Source organism: Pelophylax lessonae (assembly GCF_965119305.1).
Source record: "Pelophylax lessonae genome assembly, chromosome: 1".
NCBI lineage: Eukaryota > Metazoa > Chordata > Amphibia > Anura > Ranidae > Pelophylax > Pelophylax lessonae.
The window spans coordinates 689,511,255-689,535,059 of NC_138768.1; the positions used below are offsets into that span (position 1 = coordinate 689,511,255).

The 23,805-nt window shown below is 44.4% G+C and overlaps 1 protein-coding gene across 1 annotated transcript in view; it reads left to right on the forward strand.

The window, feature by feature from the left end:
* KLHL2 (kelch like family member 2) overlaps nucleotides 1-23,805 on the forward strand; it is a 293,449-nt gene that overhangs the window by 130,236 nt on the left and 139,408 nt on the right. The window contains exon 5 of the mRNA XM_082272572.1: nucleotides 16,618-16,780. Within this exon, the coding sequence (XP_082128698.1) occupies nucleotides 16,618-16,780 (163 nt within the window). The remainder of the gene's footprint in view (nucleotides 1-16,617; nucleotides 16,781-23,805) is intronic.

Sequence of the window (23,805 nt, forward strand, 5' to 3'; positions counted from 1 at the left end):
AGAGCAAAACTGACATATACAATGAGAAAATTCTGTTTACAACGTAGATTGCTGGTAAATGACAGCTTCTAACAGCTGAAGCTTTAATACAAGTGATGAAGTCAGTGCAGTGATTTCAGGGTGGATTTGATTTAAATCAAGTCTATTCAAATCATGATTTAAATCACTAGTAAAAAGGCTTAATTTAAGTTGACTCGATTTAAATCCATAATTTTTAAAGAGCAACTGTCATCTCTGTCCCGGGCAGCTCCTCCTCTGACCCACTGTTTGCTCATAGACAGTCCCATTTACCTTAGTGGGATGGCTGGTGATGCGGCAGTGACACACGGTGAGGGATGTGGCAGCAGCAGGTGAGTGGATGCCCGCTAACAGGGGCTGCCATGATGGATCTGAAATGACAGGTGCTCTTTAAATGTAAGGATTCATTCTTGCTGGTAGTTAGAATCTTTAATATTTGCAAACAAAATGAAGGTTTCCTATTTAGAATAATAAGCTGTAAGGTTAGTAAAACCGCAATATCAGAACCATTTTTAGGTTAATAGGTTTATCACAGAGTTGAACTACTCAAATGTTTTTATTTATTTAAAGCAATAACATTTTCTCTTTTGTTCATTGACAGACACAATCCTCCATAAATCATAACTACGGGTTATTTTGCCGCCTCCAGGAGTAGGACAAGGCAGAACGAAACCGTTGGCTATGCCCATGGGCCGTCTTCAGCTGGTATATAACCCCCCCCCCCCCCCCCTTTACTCCTGACTAGACAGATTAAAACTGAATACCTAGAGCAAATACTTGGGCTCCCTGCTGGGATATCGTGATCCTAGCAATTCTTGCATCTTTTTTATTTTTTTCTCTTGGAAGATCTACAATCAACTGCCAGGCTGGGCGACAGGCTGGGTAATCTAGATCCAGTGGTCACCCCAGCCCAGCCGGCAAGAGCATGCAGACCGCAGCTACACGCTAGGTCGGCCACAACATAACCTCACGGACAGAGGCTGGCTTGCAAGTTAAATGTCTCGCAGGGTCGCATTCAACGGGCGCTTGTCTGAGCCGACAGCTCCCCCGTTTTGGTGAGACAGAACCGCTGCTCCAGGTGAATCTCATAGGCTGAAATGAACAAAATCCTGCTGGGGTGCGCACCCTGCCACTGCTGCAGATTTCAATTGTAAGAAGAGTAGAGGAATGGTCTGTTTTCCCATAGGTCTCGCTCCCCCCCCCCCGTGAATGTCCCGGACCTGCAGTATGGTGGGGGTCTCAGGGCAGAGGACGCATCAGAGACCCCCACTATCCCCCCCTCTGTAAGGGTCTTGAGGTAGTGTGTATCCTGTCCTGGTAGTATGGGGGAGTCTCAGTATAGGAGACCCCCTAGGTGCAGTGTGGGTCTAGTGGTGCAGGGGGGTCCCAGTGCAAGAGCGGTGCAGAGTGTGCCAGGGGAGTACAGTACCTTCGGGGGGGGGGGTCATCTTGCAGAGGGAGCAGGGGAGATTCTGGCAGCATGCTTTGGCATCTGGAGCTGCCGGTGGCCAAATTGGAGAAGTCCGATGACGTCACGGCGGCCATTTTCCCTTTGCTTGGCTGTTCACCAGCAGGCCATGTTTGTGTAGCCCGATGACGTCACGGCGTCCATTTTCCCTTTGTCCGGCGAGATGCTGGAGATGATCGGAGACTCCTGGGGGTGCTGAAGCTCCTCCTCCTTATCCGCTTCCTGTGCCTGGGACATATGAAAGGGATGGCGTCCATGGTGTAGCTGGGTCTTTATTGCGGCACTTCCCTGGCTGGTAGGGTGAGTCCTTGGGGGCCCCTGTGTATCTTTCTCTGAGAGGTACTCGGAGCATTAGGGAAATCTTTTTAGTGGTGCCAAAAAAATCTTTTGTACTGCAAGGTCTTCCTTTTCCTCATGGAGGTGGCAGGTTCCTCGGAACCCCAGCATCCCATGGTCACTCTGACGGCGGTCCTACAGTCCTTCCTATCCTGTGTGGAGGGTGGCGTGTGGGCAAAGGCTCAGGAGGAAGCGTCCCCTGCTCAGTCTGTCTCTGATTCTGAGCCTGATTCCACCGTGGACATGGCCCGTCCCGGAGGGCTTAATATCACGCCCCCGATCCGTCCGATAGTGAGGATGATTCCTCCACAGGCGCAGTAGCGAATGAGAAAACACTGGTAGATGCATTTTATTACTGCTGTGCATGAGAGTTTAAAAACGGAGGATGCAGCGGATGTGGCAACGGATATGGCTGTGGCTTTTGGTACACATAAGTCACCTCGCACACCAAGGGTGATCTACCTTATTTTGACAGGTTTACTTATAAGGAATGGAAACAACCAAAGTTACCCTTTGTCGTCCCCAAATGTTTTACTGTATGTTATCCTTTTGAGGAATCCCTTTTAAAAAAGCGGACTAGTCCACCAATGGTAGACCCTCCGGTTTCCAGATTGAATAAAGCAACCATGATCCCAGTAGAGGAATCCCCGACCTTTAAAGACCCGGCTGACAGAAATACTGAGGCTGTGGCACCCAGCATGTTTACTATGGCTGGTTCGGCATTGCAGCCATTTTTGGCCTCAGCCCTGGTGTCACCGTCCCTAACTGCGCCAGGGCCTGGGGGATGAGCAGTTTCCCGCTGCTTATGTTGATTTAGCAGACCAGTTGGTCCAGGGACTGCAGTTTATATGTAATGAAGCTTTGGATACAGCTCCTGTGCTGTCCAAACTGTTTCAGCAGTGGGGATTAGGCGCATGCTGTGGCTTAAAAATTGGTTCGCAGACCAAGGCTCTAAGAAAGCTCACATTGATCTTCCCTTTCAAGGCAATCGCCTGTTTGGGGCTACTCTGGATGACATCATTAAGGGTCTCACGGGAGGGAAGAGTACCTTCCTGCCACAATCTAGGAAAGGGAAGGAGCCTCGTTGCAGAGGGAGGCCCTCCTCAGCCCATAGGAATTTTTTTATGCTCCCAGTACTGAGAATAATGGAAATTGATCTTTCAAATCTTCCCCAGGAGGTTCCAAGCAACCTTGGTCTGGTAAGCCTAAAGCTGGCTTCTACGGATCCGCAAACAAGACACCTTCAGCATTACTGGGGTGAAGGGGGACATCGTTGCTGGTTTCCTGCTCCATGAACCTCCTTCGTGAGCGTTATGGGGATCCATGAAACGATTATTTTGGGGTTACCAAAAAAGGGGGGCGAAGTTTGTCCATTTCGTGTTTTTTTTTTTTTTTTTTGTGCCCTGAGTCTCCTTGTGTGGATATATTTCTGCAAAAAATCAGGTAACGTCCGATCTACCTAAGGTCCCCCCATCCCTGTCCAGGAAATTGAATTACCTAGGTTTTATTTTAATTCTGACCAGGGTGGTCCTTCCTCTGGACAAACTTCAGAAACCACGGGCTGTGATTCACCTGCTGCTGTCACACAGACAGTTCCCTCTCCCGACTTGCATACTGGTTCTGGATCTGGTGGTATCCACCTTCAAGACAGTTCTGTTTGCACAGTTCTACATGCAGCTCCCTCAGCAAGTTCAGCTCCACTGGAGGTTCATGGCGAGGTCACGGGTTCCACTGGCAGACACAGCAGGCGTCCTAGGGGTACAGTAAAGCCAGTATCCTCCTCGGCTGAAGCTTATTCCGCGGTTCTTGCAAGGAATCAAGGTCGAGGGTCTTCCAATCACTCTGGTGGCTGTAAACATCCCTTGGGAGTTACCGCTCAAAGAGGACAAGTTGTCCCAAGGGCTAATCTACCATACTGCTTTACAGTTGCTGGCTTAGCTATTGAAAGCCAGGTACTAAGGGATAAAAATTTGTCTGGATCAATGATCCCTACTATGGTGAAGGCGAGGAAGTCGTCTTCCAGCAAGATATACCATTGTACGTGGACAGCGTACATTTCTTGGTGTGAGTCGATTGGCACTCATCCTCGATCCTTTTCTCTGGCTCAGATCTTAGCCTTTCTTCAATGTGGCGTTGAGCTGATGTTGGCCTTGAGTACCATCAAGGGCCTGTTGTCTGCCCTGCAATCTTTCAGCGACCCCTAGTCACACACTTTAGTTTGTACCTTCATTCACTTGGTTCGACATGTGGCTCCACCTGTACAGTCTCTTTTGCCGCCATAAGATTTAAACTTAGTGCTTTCAGTTCTCAGAAACCTCCATTTGAGAATATTCGGGAGATTCCCTCATCTTTGTTGTCCCAGAAGGTGGTATTCTTAGTTGCTATTACCTTGGCCCGTAGGGTTTCCGAGTTGGCAGCACTATCCTGTCATACTCCCTTTATTTAGTGGTCCATATGGATAAAGTGGTTCTTTGTCCCTGTCCATCAATTATGCCCAAAGTTGTCTCTGACATCCATGTTGAATGAAGACATTGTGTTGCCTTCCTTCCTGGTGTTCTAAGCCGGCTCATCCCAATGAATTTTCGCTGCGTACCTTTGGTTTGAGCGATTCAGGTGTATCTGGCAGCCATGGAGTCCTTTCGGAGGTCAGACTCGCTCTTTGTGGTTACACAAGGACCAAGGTAAAAGGGCTGGCAACTTCTTTGGCTACCATCTCCAGATGGATCAGACAGATGGTGACTCTAGGCCTATTAAAGGTCAGGTTCCTCCTTTCCCTGTCATGGCGCATTCTACTCGGGCGCTGAGTACTTCTTGGGCCTTTCATCAAGCATCAGTTTCTCAAGTTTGAAAGGCAGCCACTTGGTTGTTGGTGCATACTTTCATCAAATTCTAAAAAGTTGATATTTTGGCATCTGCGGCTACTTCTTTTGGCCACAAGGTTTTGCAGGCTGCTGTTTAAGAGGGGCTGGTTCCCTCTTGAGGGATGTTTTTTATTTTTCAGGCGGGGCTCCTGTGTCCTGGTTATGGCTCTTGTGTTTAGCCTTTGGTTATTTTCCCCACCCCTCATTTTCCTTTTGGCACTGCTTTAGGCCGTCCCAGTAGTTATGATTTATGGAGCTCTGTGTCAGTCGATGAACAAAAGAGAAAATGGGATTTTGTACTTACTGTAAAATCTATTTCTCTGAGTTCGACGGACACAGCACTCACCCACAGTATTAGAAGTTTTGATACTTCTAATACTGCTTGCTACTAAACTGAGGACGGTCCATGTTTTTTGTTCTGCCTAGTCCTATTCCTGGAGAAGGCAATATAACCCAGTAGCTATCATCTATGGAGTGATGTGTCATTGGATGAACTCCCAAAAATGGATTTTACGGTGAGTACAGATATCCCAATATTACATATGCTTGTATTTACTTAAACATCAATGTTTAGGAAAAAATAAACAAAAGAACTTAAACTGAATATATCAACTGGGTCCAAATAAAAAAAAAAAAAAACTTCAAACACGGTCCTTTCATCACAGCATGTCTTCTCATGATGTTTCATTCGGGCCACCAGGCACTTCATTGCTTAAACTGGGTCTCTTTTACGGCCTTCTGCCATTTTGCTTCCTAAGGGAGGATAAAACACTTCAAGCTTTGTGCAGAAAGATCACTAGCTTTATAAGCTCTTTATAAGGTTTTACAGTCAGGTCCATAAATATTGGGACATCGACACAATTCTAATCTTTTTGTCTCTATACACATCACAATGGATTTGAAATGAAACAAACAAGATGTGCTTTAACCGCAGACTTTCAGCTTTGATTTAATTTGAGGGTATTTACATCCAAATCAGGTGATCGGTGTAGGAATTACAACAGTTTGTATATGTGCCTCCCACTTTTTAAGGGACCAAAAGTAATGGGGCAGATTAACAATCCTAAATCAAACTTTCACTTTTTAATACTTGGTTGCAAATCTTTTGCAGTCAATTACAGCCTGAAGTCTGGAACGCATAGACCTCACCAGATGCTGGGTTTCATCCCTGGTGATGCTCTGCCAGGCCTCTACTGCAACTGTCTTCAGTTCCTGCTTGTTCTTGGGGCATTTTCCCTTCAGTTTTGTCTTCAGCAATTGAAATGCATGCTCAATCGGATTCAGGTCAGGTGATTGACTTGGCCATTGCATAACATTCCACTTCTTTCCCTTAAAAAAACTCCTTGGTTGCTTTCACAGTATGCTTCGGATTAGGGATGCACCGAAATGAAATTCTTGGCCGAAGCCGAATAATAATAAAATGTTTGGCCGAAGGCCGAATACCGAACGCGGTGTTTTGCATTTTTTCCATTTATTTTGCCAATTTTTTGTCCTCTCTCTTGTCCTCTCGTGTCTCTCTCTCTCTCTCTCTCTCTCTCTTGTCCTCTCACTCTCTCTCTCTCTCTCTCTCTCTCTCTCTCTCTCTCTCTCTCTCTTGTCCTCTCATGTCTCTCTCTCTCTCTCTCTCTCTTGTCCTCTCTCTCTCTCTCTCTCTCTCTCTCTCTCTTGTCCCCTCATGTCTCTCTCTCTCTCTCCCTAAATGTTACTGTAGGGAATGGGATTCAGTGCACACTGCAGCCTTGTACCATAGGGTTAATGTTAGTGACACTGTAGGGATTGGGAAGGATGCTGGGAATAGAAATCAGGAAGCATGCAGGCAGCCTTGTAAATTTTAATTGCAGATACAGGGCACTGGGCAGGTCAGGGTTAATGTGGTAACATCAATTACTCAGTGACAGTCAGTCAGTGTCAGTGTGGACTCGATCAGATTATACAGTGACAGACAGTCTCTCATAGTGGTGGTAGTAGGAGGCTGGAGGTGGACTAGTAGTAGCCTGGAAAGGAGCACAGCCGCATACATACATTACTCACTCGTGCACTGCAGCCCGCCCCACACATTCAGTGAGTCTTACTCTCCTCCCTAGTTTTTTCAATGGCACATTCAGGAAGCCAATCACGCCGTGAGTAGCGGCACAGCGGAACCAATCAGGTGTGCAGGCACGTGTGATTGGTTCGCTGTGCAGCTAATCACGGCGTGATTGGCTTCCTGAATGTGCCATTGAAAAAACTAGGGAGGAGAGTAAGACTCACTGAATGTGTGGGGCGGGCTGCAGTGCACGAGTGAGTAATGTATGTATGCTCACGGCTGAAGTGTCCCGGCTTCCCCTGCCTAACACGGAAGTCTGTGAGTCCTCCTGTCCTCCTCCGAGTCCCTTCCCCCTGTAAATATCGTGACCTCGGCGATATGAATATCGCCTACGGCCACAGAACGATAGTCAATATCATATCGACTATCGTTCAGCCCTATTATTCGGCACAAAATTATTCGGCCTTTTGACTTATTCGGCCGAACACCGAAAGTGCTATTTTTTCTATTTTCGGCCGAATAATGTTCGGCCGCCGATTATTCGGTGCATCCCTACTTCGGATCATTGTCCATCTGCACTGTGGAGCACCGTCCAATGAGTTCTGAAGCATTTGGCTGAATATGAGCAGATATTGCTCAAAACTCTTCAGAATTCAATCGGCTGCTTTTGTCAGCAGTCACATCATCAATGAATACAAGAGAACCAGTTCCATTGGCAGCCATACATGCCCACGCCATGACACTACCACCACCATGCTTCACTGATGAGGTGGCATGCTTTGGATCATGAGCAGTTCCTTTCCTTCTCCCTACTCTTCTCTTCCCATCACTCTGGTACAAGTTGATCTTGGTCCCATCTCTGCCCATAGGATGTTGTTCCAGAACTGTGAAGGCTTTTTTAGATGATATTTGGCAAACTCTAATCTGGCCTTCCTGTTCTTGAGGCTCACCAATGGTTTCCATCTTGTGGTGAACCCTCTGCATTCACTCTGGTGAAGTCTTCTCTTGATTGTTGAAAAGAAAAAAAGTGTAGGGCTTAATAAAAAAAAATAAAATAAACCTAAATACTGTAAACTGTGGGAAATACATATAACATCATCTATATCATAAAAGCCCATAAACAGTGCGACAGTAGAGCAGATCAGGCAGTCGTTTTATTGGTGGATGGGCTGTCACATTTGGAGTTACTCAGCATGACATTACATCTTTCTCCACTGAAGGCCGTTTCCTCTGATGACTGATCTGCTCTACTGTCGCACTGTTTATGGACCTTTATGATATATTTGATGTTATATGTATTTCCCACAGTTTACAATTTTTAGGTTTATTTTATTTATTAAGCGCTGCACTATTTTTCTTTTCACCTATTGCCTCAGGTTTTGGTTTAACCTTTCAGTGTTCAGCAGCTTTACTCTTAGGCTCGGTTCACACTACGTCGCTGCGACTTAGGGGGCGACCTGTGATGTCACGTGCACCGCGACTTCGGCACGACTTGCACGGGCTTCATAAAATTAATGTCAATGCAAGTCGCCTCCAGGTGTCGCTCCTATTAGAACGGCTCCTGTACCGCACAATGGGAGAGTGACGGACCGCGACTTTTCAGGCTGTCCAAGTTGGACTAGTGTGAATGCGATCTTAGGGTTTTATTGATTTAGCACTGAATACCACTTTTGTATCTTTTCTCTTGATTGTTGACTTTCACACATATACCAACCTCCTGGAGAGTGTTCTTGATCTGGCCAACTGTTGTGAAGAGTGTTTTCTTCACCAGGGAAAGAATTCTTCGGTCATCCACCAAAGTTGTTTTCTGTGGTCTTCCGGGTCTTTTGGTGTTGCTGAGCTCACCGGTGCGTTCTTTCTTTTTAAGGATGTTCCAAACAGTTGATTTGGCCACACCTAATGTTTTTGCTTTCTCTCTGATGGGTTTGTTTTTGTTTTTTCAGCCTAATGATGGCTTGCTTCACTGATAGTGACAGCTCTTTGGATCTCATATTGAGAGTTGAGAGCAACAGATTCCAAATGCAAATAGCACACTTGAAATTAACTCTGAGCAATTTTTTTATTTATTTTAATCATTTTATCTCCCCTGAAGGTTATTATCCAAGTAAACCGTGCTTTCAGGCTGCTTCTACTGTGTTCTTTTTGGACAACCCGAAGTGCTCTGGGAATCCTTTGTCATGTTATTTAACATATACCCATAAAGCCTAAAGTTGACCCAAAACAACTGTAATTTTCCTGCAAACACTGAACTCTTCTTTGTTGTTGAGCCATTTAGGTCGTCTGGGGGTTCCAAGATCCGTGGACAAATCTCCCTCTGCATGAAGGGATGCCCTCACCCCTATCTGGGGTGGGGGAACGTCTTCATTTTCTGTCCGGAAACCAGGGACCTCCTTGATTCAGGACAAATGGACCCACGAGCTGCTCAGATCGGGTTACAAGATTGAATTCAGGCAGATTCTTCCTGTCCAATCTACGCCCATCTTCAGATTGGTTAAGAGATCTACGAGAGGCGGTATAAGATCTGCTGTTGCAAAGGGTGATCGTGCCGATTCCCTCTCGGGAAAGCTTTCAAGGGTTTTATTTAAAACTTTTTAATGTTCCCAGGAAAGAAGGGAATGTGCGTCCAATCCTGGACCTCAAGGCTCTGAATCGCTTTGTGCGGGTACAGAGGTTTCGAATGGAGTCCATTCGCACGGTAGTGGGGGGGGGGGGGGGATTTGGAAAGCTGTGGGTCCAGGGGACCTGGACGTGGAAATAGTCCAGACTTCTGATCAGTACCTTTTGAACTCGGAGCGATAAAGCTTTTGCTTGAGTCACTGGACAAATCTTCTACAGGGTTGTCCAGTTCGCATTCAATCAGACAATTCCACGGCCGTGGTTTACGTCAATAATCAAAGGGGCATCAAGTTTGTCCTGGCCGCCCAGAAGGTGGCCGAGATCTTAATATGGGCAGAAAATGTTGTTCCAGCCCTCTCCACCGTGCATTTACCCGGAGTGGAGAACTGGCAGGCGGATTACTTGAGTCGTTTGGTGTTGGATTAGGGGGAATGGTCCCTGCACACGGAGGTGTTTCACCTGTTGTGTGTCCGGTGGGGGACACCCGATGTAGACTTGTTAGTTTCTCGGCTCAACGAGAAGGTACAGAGGTTTGTAGCCAGGTCTCGGGATCCTCTGGCCAACGCCACAGGCGCACTGCTGGCTCCTTCTGCCGAGGCTTCTGTGTTGGATAGAGGTGGAAGGAATTCCGGTCATTCTGGTGGCTCCAGACTGGCCTCGCTGGTCTTGGTACGCAGATCTGGTAAGGTTGGTCGCCAATGTTCCTTAAAGACTTCCTCCCAGGGAAGATCTGTTGTCTCAAGGGCCGATCCTCCATCTTGCTTTGCAGTCGCTGGCTTTAACGGTGTGGCTGTTGAAAGCCAGGTATTGAAGGATAGGGGGTCTTTCTGACTCGGTGATTCCTACACTGTTGAAGGCTAGAAATTCTTCCTGCAGTAAGATTTATCATTGTACTTGGAAATCGTACATCTCATGGTGCGAATCGATTAAAATGCATCCACACTGCTTTTCAGTGGCTAGGATATTGTCTTTGCTCCAAAGAGGGGTTGAGTAGCGGTTGGCCTTGGGTACTATTAAAGGCCAGGTGTTGGCTTTGGCGGTGCTTTTTTCAAGGCCCTTTAGCTACAATTTTTTTGATTCACACTTTTATCCAGGGAGTTCGTCATGTGGCTCCTCCGATACGGTCCCTGTTACCTCCGTGGTATCTTAACTTGGTACTGTCTGTTTTTCAAAAACCTCCCTTTGAAAACTAAGGGAGATTCCTCTGCTTACACTTTCACAGAAGATAGCCTTTTTGGTGGCCATTACCTCTGCCTGCAGAGTGTCTAAATTGGCGGCGCTGTCCTGCTGTTCTCCTCCTTTGGTAAACCACAGAGATTAAGTGTTACTTCGACCTAATCAGTCATTTCCTCCTAAGGTGGTTTCTGATTTCCATTGAATGAAGACATTGTGCTGACTTCACTTTGTCTTAAACCCAAGCATTCCAAGGAAATTGCCTTGCATTCTTTGGCTGTGGTTCGGGACAAAAGGTGAGCATACAACTGCCTAATAACAGTAAAACAACAAAATTTCTATAATGTATACAAAGTCCCAATACTTAATCTGTGGCTTGACTTAAAAGAGATCTTCTTCATATATCAGAATGATTACAATATGTATGATATAGCTAACCACTCACCAGAAAATAGAAAAAGTCCAGCATGAAATAAACACACTCCACCCAATGTGTTTGGAAAAGAGTTCATTACAGTCATGTACCTCCACCAATCCAAACACTCACAAGATGGCAATCAATAATAAGCCTTAAAGAGCTGTTATGAAGTGATAAAACATCCTGCTCTGGTGTTTTGTTTGAATGATGGTCATTAATGAGATCAAGCTCTGTGCAAAAAAAGCTCACCGACCGGAGCCCCAAACAATGCTCATATAGTGAAGTATTTTATTAATAAAATTGAATACATAACTATGATCGACTCAAAAACCCTATCACTGAGGAGGAAATTTCTATACCCATAAAGGCCTTAAAACCTAATAAACGACGGGCCCTGACGGATTTTCTGCATCTTATTTTAAGAAATTCTCAAGCATTTTGCCCCCTCTGCCCACAATTCTTTGTCTGCATGGATTCAATTTTGACCTTGTCAAGGTTTCAGGGTGGATTTGATTTAAATCAAGTCTATTCAAATCATGATTTAAATCACTAGTAAAAAGGCTTAATTTAAGTTGACTCGATTTAAATCCATAATTTTTAAAGAGCAACTGTCATCTCTGTCCCGGGCAGCTCCTCCTCTGACCCACTGTTTGCTCATAGACAGTCCCATTTACCTTAGTGGGATGGCTGGTGATGCGGCAGTGACACACGGTGAGCACGGTAAGTGGCCTTTTGTCCTTGTGGAAGGAAAGGGATTGGCTGTGTCTGCTGCGACCATATCCCAATGGATCAGGCAGACAGTGGTACGGGCGTATTCACTTAAGGGTCAGGTTCCGCCTTTCCCTGTGAAGGCCCATTCTGCTAGGGCGCGGAGTGCCTCTTGGGCCTTTCGCCATCAGGCATCAGTAATACAAGTTTGCAAGGCAACAACTTGGTCGTCTGTGCACATGTTTAAATTCTACAAAGTAGATGTTTTGGCATCCTCGAATTCTTCTTTTGGCCACAAGGTTTTGCAGGCTGCTGTTTTTAAAAAGCAATTTTTCCTCTTTGAGGGTGTATGTTCTAGGTGAGCTCCATTTGTTCCTGTTTGAGCTCCATGTTACCTGGTTGGCTAAGTTTAGCCCTTGGGGAATTACGTTCTTTCTCTGCATTGTTTTCCCACCCCCTCATGCAAATACTGCTTTGGGACGTCCCAATGGTTAAGAAAAATATGGAGCTGCATCTGCCAATGAACGATAGAGAACTGGATTATTGACTTACAGTAAAATCCTTTTCTCTGAAGTTCATTGAGAGACGCAACACCTTCTGAAACTTAAGGTAAACTAGTGCTAATGAAAGGAAAGCACCATAAATTGCAGCTATACTTTGTCAAGCCTTGTTTTAAATTTATTTATTTATTTTTTATCAAAAACCTGATGAAACTGTTTATTCTAACCTTTAGGTCAGTTTCTTCAGTATTTGTGTAATTTTATCATGCTCTTTACACTGCCTAGTGCAGTGATCTCCAGGATATTTACTTCGTCTTAGTCCAGTGCTTGTGTTTGGTTCCATTTAACATGCCTTATTCACTCTTGCAAGAAAAAAGGTATCAGAGTTTATATAACTCACTTTGACAAAGCTCTACCGTGTGATGTTCTATCCAGTGATCCAGACTAAATTGATAGGTGCCGCTCGAGGCTTCGCTGGGTCCTCTTATGTAGCAACCGTTTGGGGTACAGACAAAGACAGAGATGGTCCCAGCTTTATACATCAAATGGAAAAGAGAAAAGTCCTGGAATTCACACATCTCTGCAAAAACCACATAAGCAGGTGTTTGACCGCCTTAGCTCATGGTCCAACCAGGCCATGCCCACAACATGTTTCACTCTGCCCCATGACTAAGCTCTGTGGGTGGAGTAAAATGCTTTGAAGGTGTGGCCTAGTTGGAGCCTCGGCTGGAGCTGCCATACACCACCTTACAGGGGTTTGCAGAGATGTGCGACTTTTTCCATTCGATGTTCTGTTCACACTTAGGTCCATACCTACTATCTGCCCCCATCGGTGCTGTCTGCTCTTTCTTCCTGAAGTTGCTCCCATAGTAAGCTATATGCTATTGGGGCACCTGTGCGGGTGTGCTTCCAAGGAGCAGGTTCATTTTTAGGTGTAACTCCAGCCAAAAAATTATTTTTAAGTTTCCGAAAGCATAGGGTAGGGAAGGGTTAACTGGCCCCTCCCATCACATGCAGTGATGTGGGATTGCTGACGGCATGTGGTGAGCAGCAAGATGGCCGCCCGACAGTTTCCAGGACCAGAGTGGCATCACTCTTCCTTCTGCTAAGTAGGAGTCGTATATAAGTCTGATTGTAAATCAGGGACTGCCTGCGTTGCATATATGATACGTACATTATTTCCAGATTTATATGATTGGCAAGAACACAATCTCTTCTGTATACTTTTTTTTTTCTAACATATTGACTGGAAAGCATCTTGTATGTAAATATGATCAGTTTAAGTATACTGTAACAGGTTCATAGAAATACAGTGGCTCAGGTTAGAACCTGTGACTATAATCATTAAGCCCACAGCTGTTGCGTTTCCTAATTTGTAGATCCAGTCACCCGGCTTCTCTCATACCTGTTTACAATGATACAGGGAATCTGGTGTGTTGGGGTTGGGAGTTGTTCTTGTTTTTAACAAAGGACACTCCTGCATTCTTTATCAGGGCTGATGAATATTGTGTCTTAGATATACTATATAACAGCAGTAATCCAACCTCTCTCTGGAATAATGACTTTAATGTGATACATTACACAACTTTCCGGAATTTATCGCCATCTGAATAAAAAGGGGTGGATATCATGTTACTTGTTCTAGGATCACCGCTAACTATGTATTTCAGGGTCTGTGGGGGTATGGTGTGTTTCTTAAACCTCTGGATACACTTTAAGAATATGTAAACACAACATTTCATATTCCCGCTGTACCATGTACTATGAAAAAAGCATCCGGTTATTTTTGTATTGCTTCCTTTATGTGAAATTTCTGGTGCTCCTGCCAGTCCCTCTGCTTTCCTATTAAAAACTGACCACACTAAGCAGGCAAAAACACACTATGGTCAGTTCTCAAGCTATGCTGGGAACACACCCTGCTCTCCTCCAATGATCAGACTTGTCCTGACATTCTTTCCCTCTGCACAGCCTGTCACTGGGAATCTGTGTGCTGCTTTTTAGACCCCCTAGCTCTTAAAGCGGAGTTCCACCCTAGTTATACATTTTTTTTAAAAAATACCCCCGGGACAGTCAGGGCTAGCACATTCCACAATGGATAGCCTCTGATCTGTCCCGGGTTGCACTTACCTTTCAGGAGAAATACTTACCTTGAAATTGTCTTGTCCAGCGCTGCCATCTCAGGTGTTGGCAGCTTGAAGCCAGCGCGATCCTCTTCCGCGTCCTCTTCGGTCCCACGATGCACTGCACCGGCCCCGCTTGTCACTTCCGAGTCGCGCGCGTCATCGGGCCGTCCAATGAGCAATGATCTCATATGTAAACATATGAGATCATCTCTCATCGCCGGCGCTCCTTCCTCACACGGAGCCTGCAGTGTGAGGAAGGAGGGGGAGCCTCACAGCGCCGGGGACACAGGAGAATGTAATCAGGGCACTGATCACCAGTGCCCTGATTACTAAAGGTAAAAACACACACACAGTGCCCCCCCATCAGTGCCCCCCATCAATGCCCACAATCAGTGCCCATAGTGCTGCTAGTCAGTGCCTGCTCATCTAAGCACTGATGAGCACTGACTGGCAGCACTATGGGCACTGAGTGTGGGCACTGATGGTGCTTCCCATCAGTGCCGCTCATCAGTGCCACCCGTCAGTGTCCAGTGCCATCCGCCAGTGCCGCCCGTCAGTGCCGCCTCTCAGTGCCGCCTCTCAGTGCCCAGCAGTGCCACCTCTCAGTGCCCAGCAGTGCCACCTCTCAGTGCCGCCCATCAATGCCGCCTATCAGTGCTCATCAGTGCGGCATATTAGTACCTCCTCATCAGTGCCCATAAGTGCCACCTCATCAGTGCCCATCAGTGCAGCCTATCAGTGCCCATCAGTGCCGCCTCATCAGCGCACATCAGTGAAGGAGAAAAATTTATTTTCAAAATTTACTCGCAGAAAATAAACTTTTTTTTTTTTTTTCAAAATTTTCTGTATTTTTTCTTTTTTTTTTGTAAAAAATAAAAAACCCAGAGGTGATTAAATACCACCAAAAGAAAGCTCTATTTGTGTGAAAAAAATGATAAAAAAAAAATTTTCATATGGGTACAGTGTAGCATGACCGTGCAATTGTCATTCAAAGTGTGACAGCGCTGAAAGCTGAAAATTGGCCTGGATAGGAAGGGCGTTTAAGTGCACAGAAGGCAAGTGGTTAAAAAAGAGATGCATGGGTATTTTTTTGCCTTTCTGTGTTAAATGGGCACTTGGAGGGTGTACAAGTAATCCTTAGCTATTTCCATTAAATATTTGAAAAACAACTGTCTGGCTGTTAGGCAAAAGCCTTTTATTTTTTTTCCCGCACTTTAAGTCCGCTACTTTTCTTGGCGTGTTTTTTCCCTATTGGCATTTCATGCAAATTCTATATAATGGGTGGGACCTGCATGATGACCAGTAACATTTTGAAAATTGTTATTTAAGTCTGACTTAGACTGCAATTGACAAGCAACTGGTGTAGTCAATGGAAGTGTATGCCCTGACTTAAAGACTGTACTGACTGGCACATGGACTTTAACAATAGAGTAGGTCTTAACCCAATCACCTAACCCCCCACACTAGGGGGGTAATTGCTCATTTTGTCTTGGGGTGACAGGATAAGCAGTTGTACTTATTGCTCACTTCCGCATGCTTCTCATTGGCTGTAAGACCGGTCCCTAAAGCAGCTTTTTTTATTGCTGCTTCCTCATTCACAGGCACTTGTCATTGTGTACAATGCAGTATTAGTAATCCTGTGTTGTGAGTATGTCAAGGGCCTGCCCACAATCCTCAGTGTGACCCTTCTTTAGTGCATTTTGCAGAAATGCACCACAGTCCATTTAACATGGTTTCCTATGGAACTAGTTCACATGAACGGGTGCCTTTTTTTGGCTAATAGGAAAGTAAGACAGTTGAGTTCATGGAGTGCGACTTTACACTCTGGCCCCCAAGTCACATCAAAGTAGTGCAGGAACCTGTCTGTCCAAAGTTGCATGTTAACGTTTCAGTTAAGGGTTAGGGTTAGCGGTAATGGTTAGGGTTTGCAGTAATTGTTAAGGTTAGAACGCTAACCCTAATGATTACACCAACACAAACTCTAGCCCTTAACCCAACTTTGAACACGCAAGTTCTTGCACTACTTTGATGCAAATTTACACTTTGCCACTCAAGTCACATCAAAGTCACTCCATGAACAGAATTGTCATAATTTCCTAATAGCCCAAAAAAAAAAATAGAAGCAAAACTCATCAAAAACACGTGTTAAAAAATGCGCCGGAAAAAACGCATCAACCACAACCTGCATAGATGTGAACCTAGCCATAGAAGTGAAGAGTGCCAGCTGCTGAAGCAGCAAGGAATAAAGTAGATAACACTTCTTTATGTTCCCTTTAGACAAAATTGCAGAGTGAGCCCCAATGCAGACGGAACTTTTCATTGTACCCAGAGTTCAGTGTAGTTTCTGATATGTTCACGTTTTCTTTGCAGGTCTTACTTCCAGCAGCCAGTCTCCTACAGCTTCAAGATGTGAGGAAAACCTGCTGCGAGTTCTTGGAAACCCAGCTACACCCTTCTAACTGCTTGGGAATTCGAGCTTTTGCTGACATGCATGCATGTGCAGAGTTGTTAAATCAGGCCAACACATTTGCAGGTGAGTGTAGAAAATGTGTTATGATTCGTTTGTTTTTGGTGCTTGAGATTATTTGTGTATATATACAGTGTAGTATAAAAGGACACACACATACACATTATATATATATATATATATATATATATATATATATATATATATATATATATCTCTATATAATTTTAGTAGTTTATGACTGGAGACATCAAAAGTGATCAATCTCTTTTACTAAACTATTTTAGCTGTACTTCTCCTGGGGATCACAGGAGTGCAGTTTGTTCTGCACTCAGATGACCCGGTTACCCCTTTTCAGCCATCAGCGGCTAAAGTCTGCTGTTGGCTCATGTCACTCAGCTAGTCCAGGCTCTCGATAGTTCCCAACTTTACAGTTGGGATCCACCTAAATGCCTGGACTGGCAGCTTGCTCACCCTCTGTGACCTTCTGGGAGACAGAGCCGGCCGTTCCTGCCCCCTCCACAGCCCAGCGTTCAAGTGAGCACTGGAGGGCCAGAGCAGAAAGCCAATGACTGACCGTTACGGGCTCTCTGCTCACTGAAATCTGAGATTAGCGGTCTTTAATATCTTAGTTCTTGGAAGTGGCAGGGGACATATGCAGAATCAGATCAATGCTGCATCCATCTAGGTGAGTATACCGTAAATGTGTGGTTTTTTTTTTGTTTTTTTTTAACCCATGCTTCTCTTTTAAAGTGGAAGTAAACCCTGTTTTTGATCCTTAACCTGCAGGTAAGCATTTAATAAGTCTTACCTATAGGTAAAGGGAATATCTCCAAAACCTGCACGCTCCAAAGGGACTGCATACTGTGCCATGCTTTCAGAGCTCTGTGCCGCAGTCCATGACTCCTGCGCATGCATTATCGCGGCGTGGCCAATCGGAAAGCAAGAGCATGGGAACCACGAAGGAAGACCTGGTGAAGATGGAAGACTGTTACCAGTGACAGCTCGCCGCTGGATGGCTTCGTTCTAAGGTAAGTATTTCATATTGTGCTAGTATGCAATGCATACTACCACATTATGCCTTTACCTTGCAGGTTTAAAAAAAAAAAGGCTTCGGTTTACTGCCGCTTTAATGCCTTATCAGCAAAGATGAACAGAATTTCAGGGAAAACATTCCAGCTTTTCTGATTGTTAGGGACAAAGACTTTTACTACCAAAATCTTTCTTTTTGCTGCACGCATGTGATCTTTGTATGGTGGACTTCATGCACCAAGTTAAAAGAGAAAAAAATATTCGGTGCAGAGAAACAAAATAATGGTATAACCTCATAGATTGAAAAATAAAAATGCAAGCTGAACACTACAAGGACAAAACACAACCCCTTGATGACATGTAAAACAGAAAAACAGTGCAGCTCAAATAACCAATTGATAAATGAAAAAAGTCCATAGAATATATCAGAGATGTGAAGATGTCGACTACGGTGGGAAACAGAAGGTGTCCAATGTAGACAAATGAAAAGGGTGAGTGCAGCCCGTCCATATACTCTGTGGTGGGCAGGCTGCACTCACCCTTTTCATTTGTTGTCTACATTGGACACCTTCTGTTTCCCACAGTAGTCGACATCTTCACATCTCTATAATATTTTATATGGACTTTTTTCATTTATCAATTGGTTATTTGCGCTATACTCTTTTTTTGTGCACTTAGTACCATTCCTTTTCTTTTCTCCTTTTTTCAATATATTTATTGAATAAAAAATGAGGTCTATAAGAAAACAGACAGACGCCAGGGCCATTAGTGGGAGATGTCAAAAGGCCAAGTCATCAGCGCCACAAACTATAAGGCTCGTTGTAAACAAGTATCATTCCTTTTACCCTAGCAAGTGGTTAAACTGCTTGTTCCATTTCTGCATTAGAAAACAGTAAAAGGATCCTGCATCTACATGTGCTTCATGTCCAACATTTACAGTTGTAAAGATTTCAAAGTCTAGGAAATGCAAAGCTCTAATACATGGATGTCCAACCTTTTGGCTTCTCTGGGCCACTTTGAGTGTAGAGAAATTTTCTTGGGCTGCATATAAAATATATACTATTAGTTAAGGTATACCTCCCTAGCAAAAAAAAAATAAATTGCCGGGGGGCAGTGGGCCGCATTGCCTGCGGTTCCGGGCCGCAGGTTGGACATGCCTGCTCTAATAGATGGAATAAGGGCAGCAGAGCCTAGCTTAAGTGACACTAGAGATTTTGGGGAAAGGCTGCAAAGGCAGCCATTTGACAGTACTAAGATCTCTAAAATTCAACTCCTCTTTTTTCTATGGTAACAACAGAAAGTTGATCTGTTGCAGCTTCCTCACTAGGGATTGGAATTTTGCAGCTTTTTGTAAAGCAAATTAATGACAGCCATTAGAGAAAGTGGCATTGCATTTTGGTGATCTCTCACCTGCTGCCAAATTGCCAGTGTGACAGTCTTATTCATCCTCCTAAATACTGTTACTTCTGCAGTAGCCATATAACATAACATGAAAATGCCTGATCGGGTTTTTAACAGCTGTACACGTGTAACAGTTCAAATTAGAAAACGTGCAATCTTTTCATAGCTTAGCAGGTCTAAATTGGGAACACGACCCACACCAGCTCACATGGTAAAACAGTGCACGCTGGTGTCGGCTATTTGGGGTGGTGAGGTGTGACATGATGCATTATTACAACAGATCACGCTGTTTACTTTTTTTTTTTAACTTTATTAAAGCGTCACACTCTTCACACATTAATGCGCCATAGCATATTTCGATGCAATGAGGTGATGTGAGGTGCACCGTGTTGTGAAAAAATACAGCAAGCCTACATTTTTACACACTGGAACCTGCCTCAATTATGGTGGGAACCGGGCACATAGAAAACAATTGTTTACTATGTGTCTTTGTGCTTAACCAGCATTGATCTGTGCAGATCAGTGCAGCTCAACTGATATGTGGTTCATTAGCCTCAGTAATGTATGAGTATCCTGACTGTCTGCCTTAAGGCCCGGTTCACGCTGCTGCGACTTCGAAGCAGATGTCCCAGCGTGACTTCAGCATGACTGACATACGACTTCTTTAATAGAAGTCAATGCCAGTCATGCTGAAGTCGGACCAAAAGAAGCACATGAACCTTTTTCTAAGTCGGAGCGACTCAAGTCGCTCCTATTAGAACAATTTCATTGCACTTAATATGGTGCGACTTGTGATGTGACATGAGCTCTCAAAGTCAGAGTCCATGTTGCACCAGTGACAGCTAATTGATATTATATTAGAATGTGTGAGTCATGATAGGTTATTGTGATCTAAATCAGAATTCTTCTTTATCACAAGAGCTGATCGAAAAATGGAGGCAAGGGAGGGCATATAAGAATGTTGTATAATTTAGATACATCATCTGTACTACTTGTACAGCACTGTTATGCTGAGTAAGACCAAGATTCTTCCCCCTCACCATCTGCTTTTTCTTGAGCATTTTTCGTGTTCTGCCGCCTTCACTTTGTTATTGTATCCCTTATGTATGCATAAGGTAAAAGGTACATGCATGCAGCATATAAACACTTAACGGGTCTTGAGGATTACTTTTAGGTTTCCTCATTAAACTGCAGGACTGACTGGGCCTGATTGTTATAAAGAGAACTATTACACAGAATTCTTTTCTACTGCCAGATCGGATGTCTGCTTCTGTGCCTAATGCATTGGAAATGGTTCTGTGCCGCTGACACACTCATTCTTGTTTTCTGGCTGATCTTGATGACTTTGCAGGAAGTCAAATGCATGATATAATTGCGTTTATCCAACAGGTCTGCACTGCCCTTGCTGCATGGTAGGTTTGTAAACTACAGTACAGTATATTTATGGACCACATAACAGGGTGATTATGAAAACTGGAACAAGCAATTTGATTGTTTGACACTAGAAATAATTAGGTTTCTACTTAAACTTCCTAATTGAACATTAATGGGTAGTTAGAAATGAGAATGAATCACTTCATTCTAGACTGCAGAATCTTTTTGTTAAATAACAGCAGAGGTCCCCTTTGTTGCATTGTGCTCTAAAAAGCTATTTAAAAAAATGTGGGTGCTATAAATAGGATCCAGTCACACCTGTCTGCTGTAGTGCCTTACTTTGCATTGCTTTAAGTTAGCCCGTTCATTTTGATTGGGCTATTAGTGCATACATCTATGTATGGTAGTGCTGTACCTCCTTTCCATATCTGGTGAGGGCCTCCCCCCCACTTTCCTGTTGACTACAAATATAAGATATGGGGATGATCTCTGTACTTAGCCAGACACTACAGTCACGAGGCTGCCCATTGGTTGTAGAGAATAGTTAGTGTTACTAAACCCACAACAGTAAAATCAGTCTGTATATGCAGTAAATATGCTTGTTATACTCACTGTAGAACCTAAGGGGTAATTATCTGCATTGTGTTTAAAGGCTGTTTAATCCTGTCTCCTCTAATCATCTCCTCCTTCCACTGACTCCAATAAAAATCCGGATATTTAAAGATCCAGTGGACAGGCTGCACATGCTCAGTTCGGTGTGTATTGCTAGAGCGTTTCCTTTTTCTTGGGAGAGTTCATGTGACCAGCACAGGGTCTATCGGCACTGTGCAGACAGAGGGTCAGGGGTCCTGCATCTTGATAGCACAATTGTGGGAGATTGAAAATTTTCCCACCAGATAAGACCAGATATAGTGTATGTAGGATCCTGGGTTTAGTAATACTTTTCAACTATTTCTGTGCAGTGTTTTCATCAAAAGTACAGTTATTTTGTACTTGTGAAACTACACACTGATCAGTTATGTTAAGGTGTAAGATTTCTGACAATTATCTTTTGTTTGTACAGATTTATTTTACTAATGCCTTTTTTTGTGTTCATATCCATACCTGTGTGCTTGTAAATGCAAGTACAAGTGTTTATTCACATATTCACATGTAGTCTCATATTGCGTATTCTGCAATGCGTGTCTATGGGAAAAATGCAGGTGCATGTTACTCTATTTGGTTATTCGCCCTAATATATGGCGGAATGCAAGAGCCTGTAAAATTGTGGGTTTTCTAAATGGCTATATCATTCAGGAAGGCGCAATAAATTAATGTCTATTTTTGGTATATGGCATAGTGCTTTAGTATTTAGGACCCAAAACTCCTGCAATGAAATAGATTGGGAGTTCTTTGCGTAGGTGTGGTGATAGTTTTTCATCTGTCTATCCCCTACACAAGAACTGCATTTTGAGAATTGGTGGTCTTTTTGTTTGCGTCTTTTTTCATACAAAGCTCTGAATAAAAGGTAAGTGACTTAACGGCTTCATCTGAAGAGGTGGATATGAAATGCCTTCCAAAAAAACAACAATATCTCTCCTGCGCTCAAGTGGTATGCGGGAAGGTGAATCTTCTAGGCGGTTTTATGACACAACTGAAGTGGTCTTGCTGCCCCCCTCAGGACCAAGGGCATCCAAAAGGCACTACAAGAAAACAACAAGAGAAGGGCGCACCGACCCTGTGCATCACCACTTAAAAGTTTATTAAAATCAAAGAAGGGTAGCGTACAAATATACTCACAAACGTAGCATATGAACAAGCATATAGGAAATGAGCACCGCTCACTTCCAGGACACTTCTCTACTGCTGGATAGCATGATGGCGTCCTCAAAACCTGATGTGGCTTGCGCGTTTCGAGGGAGGACCCTCTTCTTCAGAGCCAAAATCGCCACCGCCTAGAAGATTCACCTTCCCGCATACCACTTGAGCGTGTGTATAGCGAGTGTATATTGTACGCTACCCTTCTGCACGGGGTCGGTGTGCCCTTCTCTTGTTGTTTTCTTGGATATGAAATGCCGCCATATTCTTGCCCTAAACAACATTAAAGTATTGCTCCATGACTCTGCCCCTTCCGAATTAATAGTTTTTTTTTTCAGGGTTTTTTTTTTCCTGGCAGCCCCACTCTCGCATGCCATTCCTGGCCTAAGCTAATTAGGATAACTACCCCTGGGAAACCCCCATCACATATCCCAGAAGGTCGCAGGCCATTCACAAAACAGCCAGGGGGCGGAGCTGCCGCACCATCAGTGGCTGGGCTGTCTGAACTTGGAATAGGCAGCTAGTGAGTCTGTGTTTGAAAATGTGATGGGGAGTTTAGTTTCACATTGATTGAAAAGTCTTGTTGTTTTTCCTATAAAAATAACAAACATGTTATACTTCTTCTGTGCAGTGAATTTTGCACAGAGCAGCCTGGATCCTCCTCTTCTCGGGGTCCCTCTTCACTGCTCCTGGCCCCTCCCTCCTGTTCCATGCCCTCACAGCAAGCTGCTTGCTATTGGGGAACCCAAGCTGAGTCACAGCTTCCTGTGTCCATTCTGACATGGATCCCCATCCCAGCCATGGATCCCCATCCCATCCCATCCCAGCCCTGCCCTCTCTCTCTCCTGATTGGCTATCTGACTTTGATTGACAGCAGCGGCAGCCAAAGTCACCGCTGCTGTGTTTCAGCCAATCAGGAGCAAGAATCTCGAACAGCTGAGGCACTAGTGGACATCGCTGGACAGAGAGGGACCTCAGATAAGTATTAGGGGAGCTTCTGCACACAAAAGGTTTTTTTATCCTAATGCGTAGAGTGCATTAAGATAAAAAAAACCTTCTGACTTAGCAACTCCTTTAAAGCTACTAATCAACATTTTATTTTTCTGTGGTGTATAACCTCGGCCGAAAGTCTTAGAGTGGAGCTAATTTTCCAGGCATCTCTGCCTTATCCTTTACACTACTTTGTTTAAAGAGGTTGTAAGCCCAAAAAATAAATAAAAAGAAATAAAAACCCTGTAAGACAAGGGCATAATGAGCTAGTATGCATCGCATACTAGCTCATTATGAAATACCTTACAAAGAAGCCCCCCCGCTGTGCCGCTCACTCAGCAGGGACACGGCCTACATGTTCGACCGTCCTGCTTCCTGGTCCATCTAATTAGCAGGAGGCGCGATGACATCACTGAGCCGCCGGCTCTGAAGGAACGGCTTGGGTGGCTGTTCCTTCAGAGCGCATGCGTCGATGACTTCATTGGCTGCGTTTAAAA